The sequence below is a fragment of the Marmota monax genome, unplaced genomic scaffold (genome assembly GCF_021218885.2).
Source record: "Marmota monax isolate L192 unplaced genomic scaffold, Marmota_monax_Labrador192_F-V1.1 WCK01_AAM20220418_F8-fsc00052, whole genome shotgun sequence".
Taxonomy (NCBI): Eukaryota; Metazoa; Chordata; class Mammalia; order Rodentia; family Sciuridae; genus Marmota; species Marmota monax.
The window spans coordinates 10,067,991-10,084,413 of NW_026693473.1; the positions used below are offsets into that span (position 1 = coordinate 10,067,991).

Here is a 16,423-nt window from a genome sequence, read left to right on the forward strand (position 1 = left end):
ATGGCTTAAGATAACTAAATCTATCAGTGTTCTGAAAATTCTTAATTATAATGTCTCCTTCAAGGCACTTTACATCTGTGTCTCCTTCTCCTTCGCCATGACAGAATGTGACTATTTCTCAAGGGCCACAGGAAGATACTCTAGGAAGTAGTCTATAGGAGATGGAGAAAGATATTTAACTCTTCAGTTCTGGTAGCAGTGGGATCCCCAAACCTTTGCCTACTTCTCCTGTCCTTGCTTCTCTTCAGTTCTTTCCTTCTCATGACTGAGAAGTTCTTTTTTACTTCTTATTACATCTATTCCTATTACCTGTCTTAACTTTTTGTTTTGTGTAATCTTGATTTTCTATCTAATCTTTTTCTGTGATACCACACTAGTATTCTTTCTCCTAGGATATTTCAGTGTTTATTGTGCATCTGCTGTATATTTTGCGTTGTGTTGTTTGTTATGGGACACAAATAGTGTCTGGAAAAGATTGTATTTGTATTTAGAAGTTGTGAGCAAGATTTTAGCATATATGTACTTTGCATCATTTGAGGCTTCCTTAATAAGTGTGCCTATTGATTTGCTTATTTTAAAACTTCCAAGGATAGCTGGGCACAGTGGCACATGTCTATAATCCCAAGGACTCTAGAGGCTAAAACAGAAGGATTGCAAATTAAAGGCCAGCCTCAGAAAATTAATGAGTCCCTCAGCAATTTAGCCAGACCTGTGTCAAAATTAAAAATAAATAAATAAAAGACTCCCAAGGATCAAGGATGTAATCCTCATTCTTCCCAGCCCAGTCATAGCGACTCGATTTGATTCTCAGAAAATACTTGTTTGATACACATTCATGTTGTAATTTTAATCTTAATACATTGAAAATATTTCGAAAAATAGGTGACAACATGTTGACTGCTGTCTCTGTGGCCAGAGACTGTGGAATGATTCTACCTCAAGATAAAGTTATTATTGCTGAAGCATTACCTCCAAAGGATGGGAAAGTTGCCAAGATAAATTGGCATTATGCGGACTCACTAACACAGTGCGGTAATTCATCAGCAATTGACTCTGAGGTAATGTCAAAATTCTCTTTTGAAGCTTGCTTATTTGAATTTAGTCTGGAAAAAAAGAAAAATGGTGTATTAAAACAAAACAGAACAACAACAACAAACAAAATCTAAATAAAAACAGAAACCTCAACTAACTCCCCAAAGATTCATTAGGACTGAGGAATCCCATTTTTCTTTTCTTTGAGTAAATGTTAAAGTCTTAGTGTCTTATATGAAATATATGGAATAATTTAGTTTTGGAGGAAATACATTTAAGATAAGATTATGTTTTTTGGTTTGGCTGTCTAAGTATTGTTCTGCATGTTTCATATACAGGCTATCCCAATTAAGTTGGTTCATGATAGCTTAGAAGATCTTCAATTGACTCGTTATCATTTTGCAATGAATGGAAAATCATTTTCAGTGATATTGGAGCATTTTCAAGACCTTGTTCCTAAGGTAAGTGATAAGGAGTTTATGGACATGTTCATGATTATATGTGAACAATATTTTTAATAAATTTTAATTTTTTCCAGTTGATGTTGCATGGCACTGTGTTTGCACGTATGGCACCTGATCAGAAGACACAATTGGTAGAAGCATTGCAAAATGTAGAGTAAGTATTGGTGGATTTTATGTTTTGGAATTTTTAAAATGGTACTTGTGGATTTTTTTTTTCAATAATGTTTATTACATAACAGGTTGAGCATTTTGAATCCAAAACTTCAAAACTGAAATGCTTTTTGAGGGTTCAGTAAAATTTGGAACATCTCAGATTTTGTGTTTTCAGATGAGGGATGCTCAACTGTTAAAATAATCTAAGCAGATATGTCAAAATCTGAAAAACCTTGAAATCTGAAACACTTCTTATCCCAAGCATTTCAGATAAGGTATATTCAACCTTTGTATGTGTATGTACTTACATGCAAATAAATAAATGTCACCTGTAATACAGGTGGTAAGAACTTTACGTGCCTCTTTTAAAGGAAGACTCATGCTCATTTGTTTCACTAAAAGTATAGTATCTACCCTTCCTCTCTGGGTAATATCTAGGTAGAGTTCATTCATTCATTCAGGTGCTCTATCTTTTTAATTTTAGGGAACAATTGTTTTAATTTTTTAAGGAAAAATGGTAGCCTTAATAATAAGTTTGTTAAAGAATATATGGGCACAAGTATTTTGCTCTAAAGATGAGCAAATTGAGATATTAGCCCATTTTATGACAAACAAATCTGTATCCCAGGTCCTTTCACTTTCAGGCCAATTCTACTGGCAAAGCATTGTGCCCATGTTCACTGTAATGAAAAGATTCAGTAGTTTCATCCCAGAAATCTCATCTTCTGTTAGCTTTTCATAATTCTGTATTAGAGAAATCTTATTAAGTTAAACACTCTATTTTAAGAAATTAAAATTATAAAATTATTTTCTTTCTTAGTTACTTTGTTGGGATGTGTGGTGATGGTGCAAATGATTGTGGTGTAAGTATAGATTTTCTGACTTACTTTTGTAGTTCTTGCTGTAGCCTAAATTACATTCATAAAACTTACCAGTTTTCTTAAAACCATTAGGCTTTGAAGAGGGCACATGGAGGCATTTCCTTATCAGAGCTTGAGGCTTCGGTGGCATCTCCGTTTACCTCTAAAACTCCTAGTATTTCCTGTGTGCCAAACCTTATAAGGTAATAAAAACTGAATTTTTTTTTTATTTTGTACTACTGATTAAAAAGGGCAGATTATGATTAAAAGTAATGCCAATTTTTTAAAAATAGTAGCACATATGATGTGTAATTTATTAGTTAATAGATTGCTACTACTCATTTGTTCCAATTCTCCTTTTGATTAGGTTTTTTGGTAGACAGGTGCTTTGTTGTAACGGTCAAATGTTGTTCATCTGTCAAGATACACTTGTGTTTTGGAGGAGGAGCTTAAAATGCACTTATTCACATGCTGACGTTTCTCTTCACAGGGAAGGCCGTGCTGCTTTAATGACTTCCTTCTGTGTGTTTAAATTTATGGCATTGTACAGCATCATACAGTACTTCAGTGTTACTCTTCTGTATTCTGTGAGTACTAACAGTGTGCACAGAGTTGGGGCTTTATGTTAAGACACTTTAAGATATTAGCTATTAATGCAGATTGGACAGCTTTGTTTCACTCTTCAAAATGTAATTCCATGGCATATTTTTACAGTTCATTATATGTTCACAGGAAAGGCCAGAGTAAGGAAAGATGTTTTAGCAATAGTTTGCAGAGGCCAGGCACAGTGGCACATGCCTGTTAACTCCAGCAGGTTGGGATGCTGAGACAGAAAGATCTAGAGTTCAAAGCTAGCCTCAGCAGCAGTGAGGTGCTAAGCAACTCAGTGAGACCCTGTCTCTAAATAAAATACAAAATAGGACTGGGGATATGACTCAGTGGTTGAGTGCCCCTGAGTTCAATCCCCAGTACTCCCTCCCCAGCCCCACCCCCTGCCACTGCCGCCACACACAAACACACACACACACAAAAAAAGTTTGTAGATCTGTGCGTTTGCAGGAAAGAGAGTAAACAATGATGTCTAGATATCAGAGTTTATAATTGAAGTGATTTTAGTGTAGATTTTTCTCCTAATGAATGTTAATATCCCAAGGAATTTGTGTGAGCTATCCTCTTCAAACCATTTGTAGAAAGTCTCATAAAAGATGGTGTTGCATATTAAGAAAGTTTCAAGATACTAATTTCCAAGTATATTGAATAATTTAAAGTTTTGTTTTTGCACCCCCAGCCCTCCACCCACAAAAAAAATCCAAAAAACTTTTAAGGTTTTTTACTGAAATAATTTTAAGAGATGCCTTTTATAGTAATATCTTAAATCACATTTTTATAAATGTGTTAATGTGGATTAACTTCAAGGCAAATATATTTGAGTTTTTAAGCAGGTCCTTTTGAAGTTGTCATAATGGGGGAAAATAATCTATGACTTGGGAACAATGCTGTAAAAGTACTTCTTGGAAAGTAACTGTTTTAAAATTACTTCTATAGATCTTAAGTAACCTAGGAGACTTCCAGTTTCTCTTCATTGATCTGGCAATCATTTTGGTAGTGGTATTTACAAGTGAGTATCTTGCTTTGTTACTGGTTTCAAAGTATTATGAAATTCTGATGTGATTTATTAATCTTTGGTAAATTTACATCAGCAACTGTAACATAGTTCATCTCTCCCAGAATCCCTGTAAATGTGCTCTTTTATTGCTAATTGTTTATATCTTGTCTCATTTGTTTTATTGTTCTCCCATTTTTCCCTCCAAAATATTTGTAAGTTTTGAGTCATCATGCATGCCCCTTTGCCACTGAATGTTTTAGTGATTCTTTCCTTTTTGTTTATTTTTTATTTTACTTATTCTTTTTTTATATATGACAGTGCAATTCATTACAATTCTTATTACACATATAGAGCACAATTTTTCATATCTCTGGTTGTATTTAGTGATTATTTTCCAAAAGCAGGTGTAGTTACAAAGATCAGAAATTTAACATTGATAGTAACAGTACCTAGTCCAAACTCCACATTTAGTTTTGTCACTTGTTCCAGTAATTTCCTTTGTACTTATTTTCTCACTTAGATTAGAACCCAGATATAATCCAGGCCCCCAGATTTCATTTAGTTATTACATCTTTTTAATCTTGTTTTTTTATTCCAGAATAGTCCCTCAGGTTTTTTTTTTTTTGTTTTTTTTTTTTGACATATATGAATATGGGTTTGTCTGATTTATGCTCTTTAGATGGAAGCTATAAATTTTTGGAGGGAATGTAAGAAGTGATGCTATGTCTTAAATGCATCACATAAGGAGACACAAGGTATTAGTATGTTATAGTAATGGAGTATGGCCAATTGAATCAAATAAAAATTCACAGTTCCATTTATGCTATAAGCAAATAAATATTTGGGAGATAAGAGAAAGCTCTTGTTTAAGGAAAATGCTAATAGAAGAAATGTTTGACTTGGACCATAGTGAGACCCTGTTCTTATTGATATTTTAAGCAGATAGCTCATTATGGGGAGCTTTCTGTGCACTGTAGGATGTATAATATAATCTTTGTTCCTCTCTCCACTACCTGCTAGTAACCCTTTCCAAGTATGCCAACCAGAATATCTCCAGGCATTACCAGATCTTCACTGGAGGTGTAAAATCACCTTTGAGAACTACCAAGTTAGACTAAATTTTGCCTATCCTATTCCCTCAGCCTGCAGAGTTGCTGGGATTACAGGCACTTGTCACCGCATCTTTGTTAATTTTTCTCCAGAGTAGTTGTAGTTTTGCAATTGAGTATTCAGAAAATAATGAACTCTTTCTTAGTTATATAAAGGTGGTGATTAATTTTATAATTTTTGTACTTTTAGTTTTTTTTTGAAACTAGTGTTTTTTTCTGAATTTCAGTAGAAATATAAAAACTGCTCCTCAAGCATTTTTGCAAAACTTAGATTGTTTACTTTGAGAGATTATTTAAATATGTATAATATCTGGCTTGGTGTTTGGAAATTTTTCTTATTAAAGAAATTTAGCTAAAACAAATTCAAAGGTTTCCAAATGAAAACATGCATGGTGATATATGCCTGCAATCCCAGTGACTCTGGAGGCTGAGGCAGGAGGATCACAAGTTCAAGGCCATCCTCTGCAGCTTTTGGAGACCCTATCTCAAACTGAAGAATAAAAAAGGGCTGGGGATGTAGCTCAGTGGTGAAGCACTTCTGGTTCAATTACCAGTACCAAAATAAAAATTTCCAGATGTTTTTTATTATATCTTTTATTGTGACTAATTGAGATACAAACCTCTTTTTCTTTTCAATATAGTGAGTTTAAATTCTGCCTGGAAGGAACTTGTGGCACAAAGACCACCTTCAGGCCTTATATCTGGGGCCCTACTCTTCTCTGTTTTATCTCAGATAATCATCTGCATTGGATTTCAATCTCTGGGGTTTTTTTGGGTTAAGCAGCAGCCTTGGTATGAAGTATGGCATCCATATTCAGAGTAAGTTGGTTTCTTCCTGTAAAAATCTTTGTAATATGTGCAATATGTGTGCATATAAAAATGAGTCCAGAAATGTATATAAAAGTTTTCTTGTGGCTTGATTCAAACATGTAATTTGGCCTATATTTGCCTTCTTGTCACAGTAACTCCTATCTGTAGGGATGTGTCTTAGTCTCCTTTTTGTTGCTAATAACACAGTACCACAGACTAAGTTGTAAAGAAAAGAGATTTTGGGGTATGGTTTTTGATCCAGGTTGGAGGAGCTATATCTGGTGATGGGTCCTTGCTAGTAGTATCCCTAGGCAGTGAGGGACATCACATGATAAAATACAAAGAGCTCAAGAGAGACATAGCCAAACTGACTTTTCTAACAGGCCACTCTCAATAGCCCATTGATTCATTAATCACATAGTGGATTAATCTATTCATAGGGTCCTAATCACTTCTTGAAGTTCCTAATATCTCATAATGGGGATTAAATTTCAGCATGAGCTTTGAGGGGACAAGCCATATTCAAACCATAACAGTATATTCAGGCAAAATCCTGAGATCTTAGATAAAAATGTTGCTTAATTTGCTACTTAGCTTTTGAGTTTCTTATCTGTACAGTGAAAAAGTTGAAATTGATCTCTAGTGTTTCTTCTAAAACCAGAATGTTTGTGCTTCTAACTTTTATAAACTTTTTTAGGAAATGGCATTTTAGAACATTCTTAAAAAATGATATTAGGTATTTCTATGTATTTTTTGGAGTACTCTACATTTCACAAATTATGAAAACATGATTTTTTTCATTACACATGATTAACTATCAGATTAAATTTTTGGATGTAAATATTTTTTAGTTTCCTTGAATAAGGGAGATTGTCATTAAAAAAATCAGAAAAATTTAAAAATTTAATTTTTTTATATGTCCATACTAACACTGTCCACTGTTGAATCATCTTGAGACTCTCTCCAGAATTAATTTGTAAACTTGATTAATATTTTGTTACCACTTACCTGTGTACATTTAGGTAATGTTTTAATCATGGGTCGAGACTTCTGATAGTTATTTCGCGCATGCCTGATAGTGCTGCCCACCTGGAAGTAGAATTGAGAGTGAGCTATCAGTAGAGAATATTGAAGGCCCCCAGTTTTTGTTAGCCACTTATAAAGTCTTCTTAGTTCAGTCCTCACAGTAACTCTCGTAGAACAGGTAGTAACCACAGGTGAGGCTGTTGACTCCCAGATTGCTAAATAATGGCAGAACCAACTGGGCACGGTGGCGCACACCTATAATCCCAGTGGCTCTAGATGTGGAATCAGGAGGATCAAGAGTTGAAAGTCAGCCTCAGCAAAAAGTGAGGTGCTAAGCAACTCAGACTGTGTCTCTAAATAAAATACAAAATAGGGCTGGGGACGTGGCTTTGTGGTTGGGTACCCCTGAGTTCAATCCCTGGTACCTCACCCCCACAAAAAAAGGGCAGAACTAAAGTCAAGTCCTTGTTGTTGATTGAACATTTTTTCAAATTTGATATCAAAATTTTAACTCATTGTAATGTCTGGCTACTGAGAAAACCCTCATTAAATTCCTCATTATTGTCCTACCTGTTGTGTATCTTACATTGATATAGTTGCACCTTTTGCTATTAACAGAACCTTATTTCTATTTGTTATAGTAATGATTCGAGGCATCTAGGGTAAAATTTATTTCTTTGTGGGAAATGGGTGTTGTGTTTACTAACACAGATTTTTTGTGTGTGTGTGTTCTAGTGCTTGTAATACAACAAGAAACCCACATTGGAATTCTTCACACATGTATAATGAAACTGAACCTGATTCACACAATATACAAAATTATGAAAATACCACGGTGTTTTTTATCTCCAGTTTTCAGTACCTCATAGTAGCAATTGCCTTTTCAAAAGGAAAACCTTTCAGGCAACCTTGCTACAAGAATTGTAAGTTTGACTTTTATTGTGATTTCTACCCTGCGCCTCTCCTTTAAAAATACTGGTGAAGAGTTTTTATTGTCTTCCCCAAAGTTAAAATAGATCACAGATGGAAATAACTTAATGATTTAAATGCTTACTGTCTTGTTTTACTTTCATGAGAGTTGCCACCCTAAATTTAAAATTGAATCCACCAATATTAAATATTTCTGGTATTCATATTCTGTTACCTTTCGCTCTTTTATTTTGGCAACCCATTACAGAGGGAGTTAGGATTGCAAGGAGGATCAGATGTCCTCAAGGGAGACAGTGGGTGTTATACTTCCTTCTGGGTAGTCTGCTAAGCACCAACTAACTTTTTATTTTCTTTGACACTGGTATGGCCAGTGTTCACCTCTAGAATTCTTCATTTCTGTCACCTTTACATGCTGCTGCAGAAGGGGTCATTACAATGAAGGTTTGTGCCTGTTTGGACATATCTGCCTGTGGCAATAGCCCATACAATTTTAAATGATCAAAGTTAGTATTAATGGACAAAATCACTGATTATGTAATTGAAGTCTTTAAAAATTGAGAACATATTATTAATGTATGGAACAACATTTAGACTTTTGCAGTATGTCAGAGTGAATAATATGCTTTATTTATTTATTTTTTGCTCTAGTTGTGGAGAGACATCAGTGTTCTGCTTGGCAAAAATGCCAGCTCATAGATTTTCGCATGTCATGGGAATAATAACTATCAGAATCTCTTCAGTTAGAGTTGACAAAGCATTTTCACATATATTATATTATATTATATTATTTTATTTAATTAATTAGTTTATTTATTTATTTATCTTCCACCCTGTGTGGTTTGTAGGGCAAGTTTATTTTGGAAGGGTAAGATTGAAATTTGTTTTTAAGGGTGACTTTTCTTTTTGGAACTGATGTTTCTTATTTAACAAGTAACTATATTATTATATTATTGTATTTGTTACGTATATTACTAGTAACTATGTTACTGAGTCATATAAAAGCCATATCAAAGAAAGACTTATCACTATTTCTAATAGGACTTTATAACTAAAGATAATTTGTTATTTTAAGATGATCTTAAAATCAAAGCTGATATACATAATCTTATTTTTAGTTCAATATTTTTAAATTTCAAGGAAATATTAAGCATGTTCAAAGGCAGCTGTAAACATCTACAAAACAACAATGCCTTTTTTCCCTTTAATATGAAGAAAACTGATACTCAGACTACATTATAAGTAAGGTGGCCCTATCAGGAATATTAATTGTAGGAATCTAAATAATTGTACTCTATCCATACATCTGTTATTGGGAAAAGAGCTAGAGGTGAATATTAGTCATTTTTCCCCTCCCTTCCTCTCCCTCTCCCCATCTCCCTGGCCCCACTCCTGTGGCACTCCCCACCCTTTACAGTGCAACCCAGGGCTTTGGGTACTCAACCACTGAGCTGCAGAGCCATACCTCCAGTCCCAAGTTGCCTATTTTTAAAATGTGTCTTTTATGTGATTTGGAAAAGTTCAAAGGAGTTTTGTACTCCTGTATAATTTCAAATTGCATAGATAATACTTTATTATTGACCACTGGACTAATTTTGAAGAGTATTAAAAATTCAATTTTAGGAAATATAATCACAAAACCATTGTCCTTACTATAGGAAGCTGTGCACTTCTGACAATGAATAAGGATAACTACATCCTAGTATAAAAAATGGTGTCTGGAAGTTACAAATGGAACTGTACAGTGTACTGTATATTTTTGTTAATTTTCACCTCTAGCCTCTTTGTCATTGAAGTGCATTGTTATTGGAGTTCATTGTAACAATTCTTTGCTAGGATATGTTGGTTCTTGTTATATCTAGTTATTATAATACATTACATTTATTTTGAAATTTTTTTTAAAAATTAATCTCCATCTTAGGTGTTTAGGGCATTCTTTCCTAAGCTCTTAATCCTTTTCTGTTTCAGTTTCATTTTAGATAAAACTTAATTTCAGCTTGTAGTTGAAATTTGTTTTCAATTTTAGCTTATGCAGTTACATTTTGTAGTATGTTTGCCTATGCTTTTATTGCAACAGTTACAGTTATACACACTTAATTCTTCTACTCCAACGAGGTGTAATTTCTGAGGACTCAGCTAGTTTTGCTTGGTCTTTATAGTTTACTGCTTGTTGAATTCAGTCCCTTTCTCTGTCGTAAAGATGTTTTTGCTAAAATGCTAATTTCTCTCCTGTTCAGGACTTATGTATCGTTTTCCTGTTCATTTGACAATGTCTTAATTGGTGGGAACAGTTCAAATACTTTATATACTCTACAGAATAAGGTGGTTTTTCAAAGACAAGTAACTGAGTAAAGGAAGAGAGGATAGCAATAAAAAGACTTGATGTCTGGTTATAGGTCAGAAGGGCCAAGTTATTGTTGAAGAAGGAATGGGAAAGAATAAAAGGTAGAAAGGTGTATATCAGGGTTCAATATTATATGTTTATTTATATAAAACTGCCAACAATCTGCCTCTCCTATTACATAATAGCTTTTTTGAGCAGTGCCTGTTCTTTTTCTCTAGGCTAAACAAAAATAGACTCAATTATTTATTTTCCCCTTCACATAGAAGGCTTGGCAAATTTTTAGGAGCAGAATCAAGGACTGGCTCTGGGAGTAGAGAGGAATTTTTGAGAAGCACTCTTTAGATGTAAAGAATTTCTAAGGCTGAGTAATTTTCTCTTTCCAATTAACACTCATGTGTCAGGAGTCAGATGAGAGATCTAGTTTTTCTATTGTTTTCAAAATGCAGTAAATTTGAAAAATATTTGGTGTGGGTCATTCTTTATTTGAAACTCTCTCCATGTTTTTCTGGCATTTGTTTTCTTATCATGTCTTTCAGTTCTTTTCTCATTTTATCCTTTTTTGTTTGTGCTTCCAACCTGCACTTTCAAAATACTTTCATCGACTGTACAAGCTTCAATGACTAACTTACATATTACTTTAGTTTCTGCATTTTTGGAATGGAACATGACATGTCCTAATTGCAATTTCGTAGAATTTTTTTTAAAAATTACAAATCTAGAAAAAGTGCTTTTTATCCAGCACAGGTCCCCAATTTTTAAAATATCTCATAGTACAATGCTTTCCCACTTTTTGGCATGACTGTCAGTATAACTTTCAGCCAAAGCTGTTATATATATCTACTGTATATATCACACACATGCTCACAGAGTGTAGTTTCTGTACAACAGTTTCTATAGAACAATAAGAATTGGCCTATGGATTTAAACTGACATCAACAAAGTTGTTATTCACAGATTACTCCTACATTTAAAAATAGCATTGAGAGCCTTCATTTACTGTCAGTAAGAAGGACACTAACTTCTTTAACCCTATCTGAAGGCTTTGTGATAAGGTCTTGGTAATATGTGGCCTTAGTTAAAATTTGACATTGAAGTTGACTTCAAATAGCAACTTGTAAATAAAATGCAGATCAAAGAAAAAGGAGGGAAAATGTTTGGGGTTGCAAATACAATTGGGACATTTCTGAGCCTTTCATGGCTATAAACGGGGATGTATGTGTGTGTGTGTGTGTGTGTATACACACACACATACATACATACACACAAACATACAAATATGTATGCACATGCTGAACAAAATGACCGTGCATATGTGTATGTTTTATTTTTGAGTTAAGAAGTGGACATCAAGTGTTACTGGAGGTCTTTGCCATTCCTAGCTTCCATAGGAAAGCCATAAGGTTAGCCTTCATTTAAAAAACAGTAGATCAACTCATTCTCACCTTTTTGGCTAACACCTTCTGAAGGAATTTTTCATGAGTAAGTTAGTGAAAATGGGGTTCACTTGCCAGAGATTAGGATTGTGGCATACCTAATACTGAAAATGTCATTCATCATTTTTAAAATCAGTAGTTGTCATTGAATACTAGTTTTAAATGATAATCTTGTTTTGCCATACATTGACTGGTCTCTTATTTGTAAATTATGTTTTTTTTTTTTTTTTAATATTGTTGTTTAGCTATCTCTCTGGGAGACATAAATGCCAGTAATCTGAATTTTATTCTTAAAGTATTGATTATTTTCTGAAATATCATTAAAGTTTAAGTTAATGGCTTTAAAATATGTATATCTCATCACATACATGAATTTATTGGGGACCTAGAACAATCTCTCCTGTTGTAGGAAATAACAGCAGCACATGCTTTATATATTTCATCAGCTAAATTCAAATGAATTTAGAAATGACAGTATGCCACTGTTGGATCCCTTTTTATGAACTTCCTAATTTGTTTTACTTTCTTTTCCAGATCTTTTTGTTGTATCTGTGATTATTTTGTATGTTTTCATATTATTCATCATGTTGCATCCAGTTGCCTCTATTGACCAGGTTCTTCAGGTAAGGTTTAAGCACATCATTTATGACTAGTCTCATGGTTGATAGTAATTGAAAGTGACACTGAAATATTACATGGGATCTAAATGACTAAATGAAAGTTTTGGATGTTTGATGGAAGGGCTTAAGATCTGTCCCACTCCTTTGCTTTTTTTATGTTACTAAAAAAGAGACTAAACTGCATCCATTTCATTTTCCCAAGATCTCTTCTTTTCCTTTTTTCTAAAATAGAGTAACCTAAAGACACTGTGAAAAAAATACAGAACATAACTGAAATAACAGCTTTTATTGACTATACATGTTCAGTCTGTTTCTGGTTCCATTCCCTTTGTCAAGCAAGTGTTCCTTGAACTTTAAAGACTTTTTAAAAAGCCTTGATCCCAATATTTCCTTACTTTTTCATCCTTGATACTATTTCTTGAGTGATCTACATGTGTTCTCTTTTGTTTACTTGCTGGTCATGTAGTTGTTTCTTTTAATTAAAATTATGAATGATGACATGAAAATATATCTTTATAGAAAAGAAAATACACATTTAAGATGTAAAGCATCATAAAAAGTTAGTAATAAATTAAAATCATCATTCAGCCTAAAAATAGATAACATCACCAATCAAAGGTGTTTGTGTATCTTTCTTCAAATACTGTGAGGGAACCTGTATTCTACTTTTTTCTCCTTATTCTGTTTTTTTATTTTGTATTTACTATATATGTATGAGGTCATAAAAAACAACTTTACTTGCTTTCAACTTTATGAAAATATTTTGCTCTTTGTATTTTTGTGACTTTTCATCATAAATACTGTTTCTAAGATTGTCCCTATTTATTAGTTTATTTTATTTTCACTATATAGTATTCCATTGTAGGATACTGTAATTGACTTTTCCATTCTTTATAGGCAAATAGTTGGGTTGTTTTAGTCTTTTCTTATATTAATAGTACTGCTATGTCTCTTATTGTGTTAGGGTAAGTAATGATGTACCAAAGAGCTGCTACAAGCAACAAGGGAATGGTACAGTACTTGTAGAGAATTCAAGACAGTAATAAAACCCACCAAAAGTCCATCTGCTTTTAAATCTTACCATGTACTGTTGATTCCAAACAGTGTCAGTGATACATACTTTTTCTACTGCTACGTATCCTATTCCTACAGTGTCACTAGAGATAAAAGAGTTTCTCTGGTGAATTCTGGTATAATTTTGAGTTCCTACTCTTCCACCTTCTAAAGTATGCTAAGTTGCTTTCCAAAATGATTGGATCAATTTATACTTCCATGCTGTATGAAATCCTGTTGTTCACACCATTGCCAACTAATCTGTCTTCCACCCCTGCCAGTCTACAGAATTTTCCCTTACCAAGGTTATTAACAGCCTTCTTACTGATGAAGTCCAATGGACTTGTGTCCTTAACATTTTCCCTCTGCTGTCACTGACCTCCCCAGCAGTGTTGACCTATGTACCCATGTCATTATTCTTGAGCCATTTGCCCCCTTGGATTTTGTGATACTGTGTTCCCTTCAAGCCCTTTCATGCGTCTGTGACTCCTTTTTCTGATTTTCCATTTTGGTTCTAGTTCTACCCCCTTCATTTATTCCTTAAACATTAATGGTCTTCATCTGGGTGATCTTATGCTTCTTTTCACTCTAAATTCTCTCAATCTCACTTATAGTCATAGCTTTACCCACAGTTGCCATCCATATGTTATAGACTCCCTGTGTTTTTTTTTTTTGAGATTAGACCCAGGTGTGCGCTGCCACTGAGTCACATCTTCCAGGCCTTTTTACTTTTTATCTGAGGCAGTTTTTTTATTTTGAGGCAGGGTCTTGCTAAGTTGCTGAATTAGCCTTTAGCCTGAGATTCCCCTGCCTCAGCCTCCTGAATTGCTGGGACTATAGATGTCCTCCACCACACCTGGCAAGACTTCCTACCTTTATACCCCGGGCTTATCCCTCACTATTGAACTTTAGACATAGCCATTTATATATCGATTATTACTTAAAATGCTTCAACCAACAGTTCCCCAAATTCAGCATTTTTAAAACTAAGCTTACTATGTTCTTCTCCTTCCACGCTGCTTCTTCCCTTTTTCTTGATATCACCATTTATCCAAGTTGGAAGTAAGTTTGTGTGTATCTATCTGTACTTGTCTTTTCTTGTTTTCGTAGCCAGTCAATTGTTAGTTTCAGTTTCCTTATTCTGAATGTAGTTCTGTCTTTACTCCAATCCCATTTGCCACCCCTCTATTGGGAACTCTAATTGTCTCTTACCTGGGTCATTTTACCAGTCTCCTCACCTCGGGCCCTTCTTAATGGAGCAATATTTTTCTAAGTGTATTGGATCATGCCACTTAGCATATAGCATAATATCTTTGGTATTCAATAATATAATTTTGTTGACTAAAAGGTAGATGTATTAGAAGGATTTTTTTTGCTTTTATTTTTTAGATCTTAGAAATTAATCAGGTTTTAGTCTGGTTCAATAGTGTGCATTTGTATTCCCAGTTACTCAGGAGGCTCAGGCAAGAGGATCACTTCAGCCTAGGAGTCAAGAGCAGCCTGAGCTATATAGCAACACACACACCCTGTCCCCTGTAAAAGGAAACCAAAAATAGAAATGAATTGTATTTTAAAGTGAGAACTTTATTGTATTTCTTAAATTGATCTGTAGCATTCCTTATGAGTTTTCTTCATAGTAACGTGAGATTTGACCATTATTTCAATATTAGATTAGTGTCTGCCTAAGTGTTAGAAGACAGGTTTTTATTTTTAAAAATAATGACTTGTTAGAAATTTGTCATCTGGGCTTTCTAGTCTGAGTGAATAGGATTTGATGCCAAGTTCATCCACTTGGTATTATTTTTAACTTTGAATTACTTAAAATATTATCATCTGAAAAGATACAATAAAAACTTCGTGCCATTGTTGAGGGTTAAGTGGATAATGTGTTTGTAGGTGTTTGGTACATAATAGAAATTCAGTAAATGCAGAAATTATGATATAATGTCAACTAGATAAAACAACTTTAAAATTTTTTGTCTTACAGATAGTGTGTGTACCATATCAGTGGCGTGTAACTATGCTCATCATTGTTCTTGTCAATGCCCTTGTGTCTATCATGGTGGAGGTAAGCACTTTTGATAGTCAAATGGCAATCTTGTTGTTTTGCATTCTTGGGTGATTAAATGGTGAATGGGTGAAAGAGTACAGGTAACATTAGAAGCCCATAGTCGTGAGTTTCATTTTAGGCAAATTAATTTAGCCTTCTTTTTTTTCCCTGACTTTTTCCTTGAAAAATATGATAATAATAATATTAAGAGATTTGACTTAGCTGCACTCTTGCAGATAGTGCATGAGAAACTATAAAGAGTGAGGTAGCAAAACTGAATGTTGAGTAGAAAGGAGAAAAGTTTGTTGGCCAGGCAGGCCTTGAAAAGTAGAATGCCTGATTTAAGGATTTAAATCGGTGGGGAGGTTCTTTGGGAAATCTAGTGACTATTATGCTGAGTTTATTGAAAGTATAAAATAATGACCATTGTGGACTTAACTAATTTTGCCATTGGTTACTGGCACTTCCTCCTTGATATTTACTTTTAAGCGACCTCTAGAAGTCTTAAGTACTCTCTGATTCATTGTATATATTTTATTTCCTATTATGATTGCCTTTAGGTCAGCATCTCTAAAAGAAATTAGCAAGTTCTCACTTGCTGCTTATTAATCAACTTTGCTCTGCCCTCAGAACTATGATCAGAATTCACTCCTACCACAGCAATATAAGAAACAGATGAGGGAAATTAAGTTGTGATCTTTAAGTTTAAGGAATAGGCTTTTGAATGAAAATTAAGATACTTTGTGGGGAAATGTGTGTTTTAGAGATCATAGTTCTAGACTTAGAAATTATGCTCAATTTCAGTCATTACACCAAAAGATGAGTTGGTATTGAATTTGAGATATGATTTGTAGAATAGATATTCTGGGAGATCTTTTTAAGCTTGCCTGGTGCATTTTTCCACTGAGGATGCTAGAAAGCACATTTAAGAGAGAG

General features: G+C 34.0%; 1 protein-coding gene across 1 annotated transcript in view; it reads left to right on the forward strand.

Moving 5' to 3' along the window:
- Nucleotides 1-16,423, forward strand: part of Atp13a3 (ATPase 13A3) — a 76,174-nt gene that overhangs the window by 49,208 nt on the left and 10,543 nt on the right. The window contains exons 21-31 of the mRNA XM_046457881.2: nt 883-1,058; nt 1,371-1,493; nt 1,571-1,650; nt 2,470-2,512; nt 2,603-2,712; nt 3,000-3,096; nt 4,055-4,127; nt 5,866-6,043; nt 7,796-7,983; nt 12,299-12,387; nt 15,425-15,505. Coding sequence (XP_046313837.2) covers nt 883-1,058; nt 1,371-1,493; nt 1,571-1,650; nt 2,470-2,512; nt 2,603-2,712; nt 3,000-3,096; nt 4,055-4,127; nt 5,866-6,043; nt 7,796-7,983; nt 12,299-12,387; nt 15,425-15,505 — 1,238 coding nt within the window. The remainder of the gene's footprint in view (nt 1-882; nt 1,059-1,370; nt 1,494-1,570; nt 1,651-2,469; nt 2,513-2,602; nt 2,713-2,999; nt 3,097-4,054; nt 4,128-5,865; nt 6,044-7,795; nt 7,984-12,298; nt 12,388-15,424; nt 15,506-16,423) is intronic.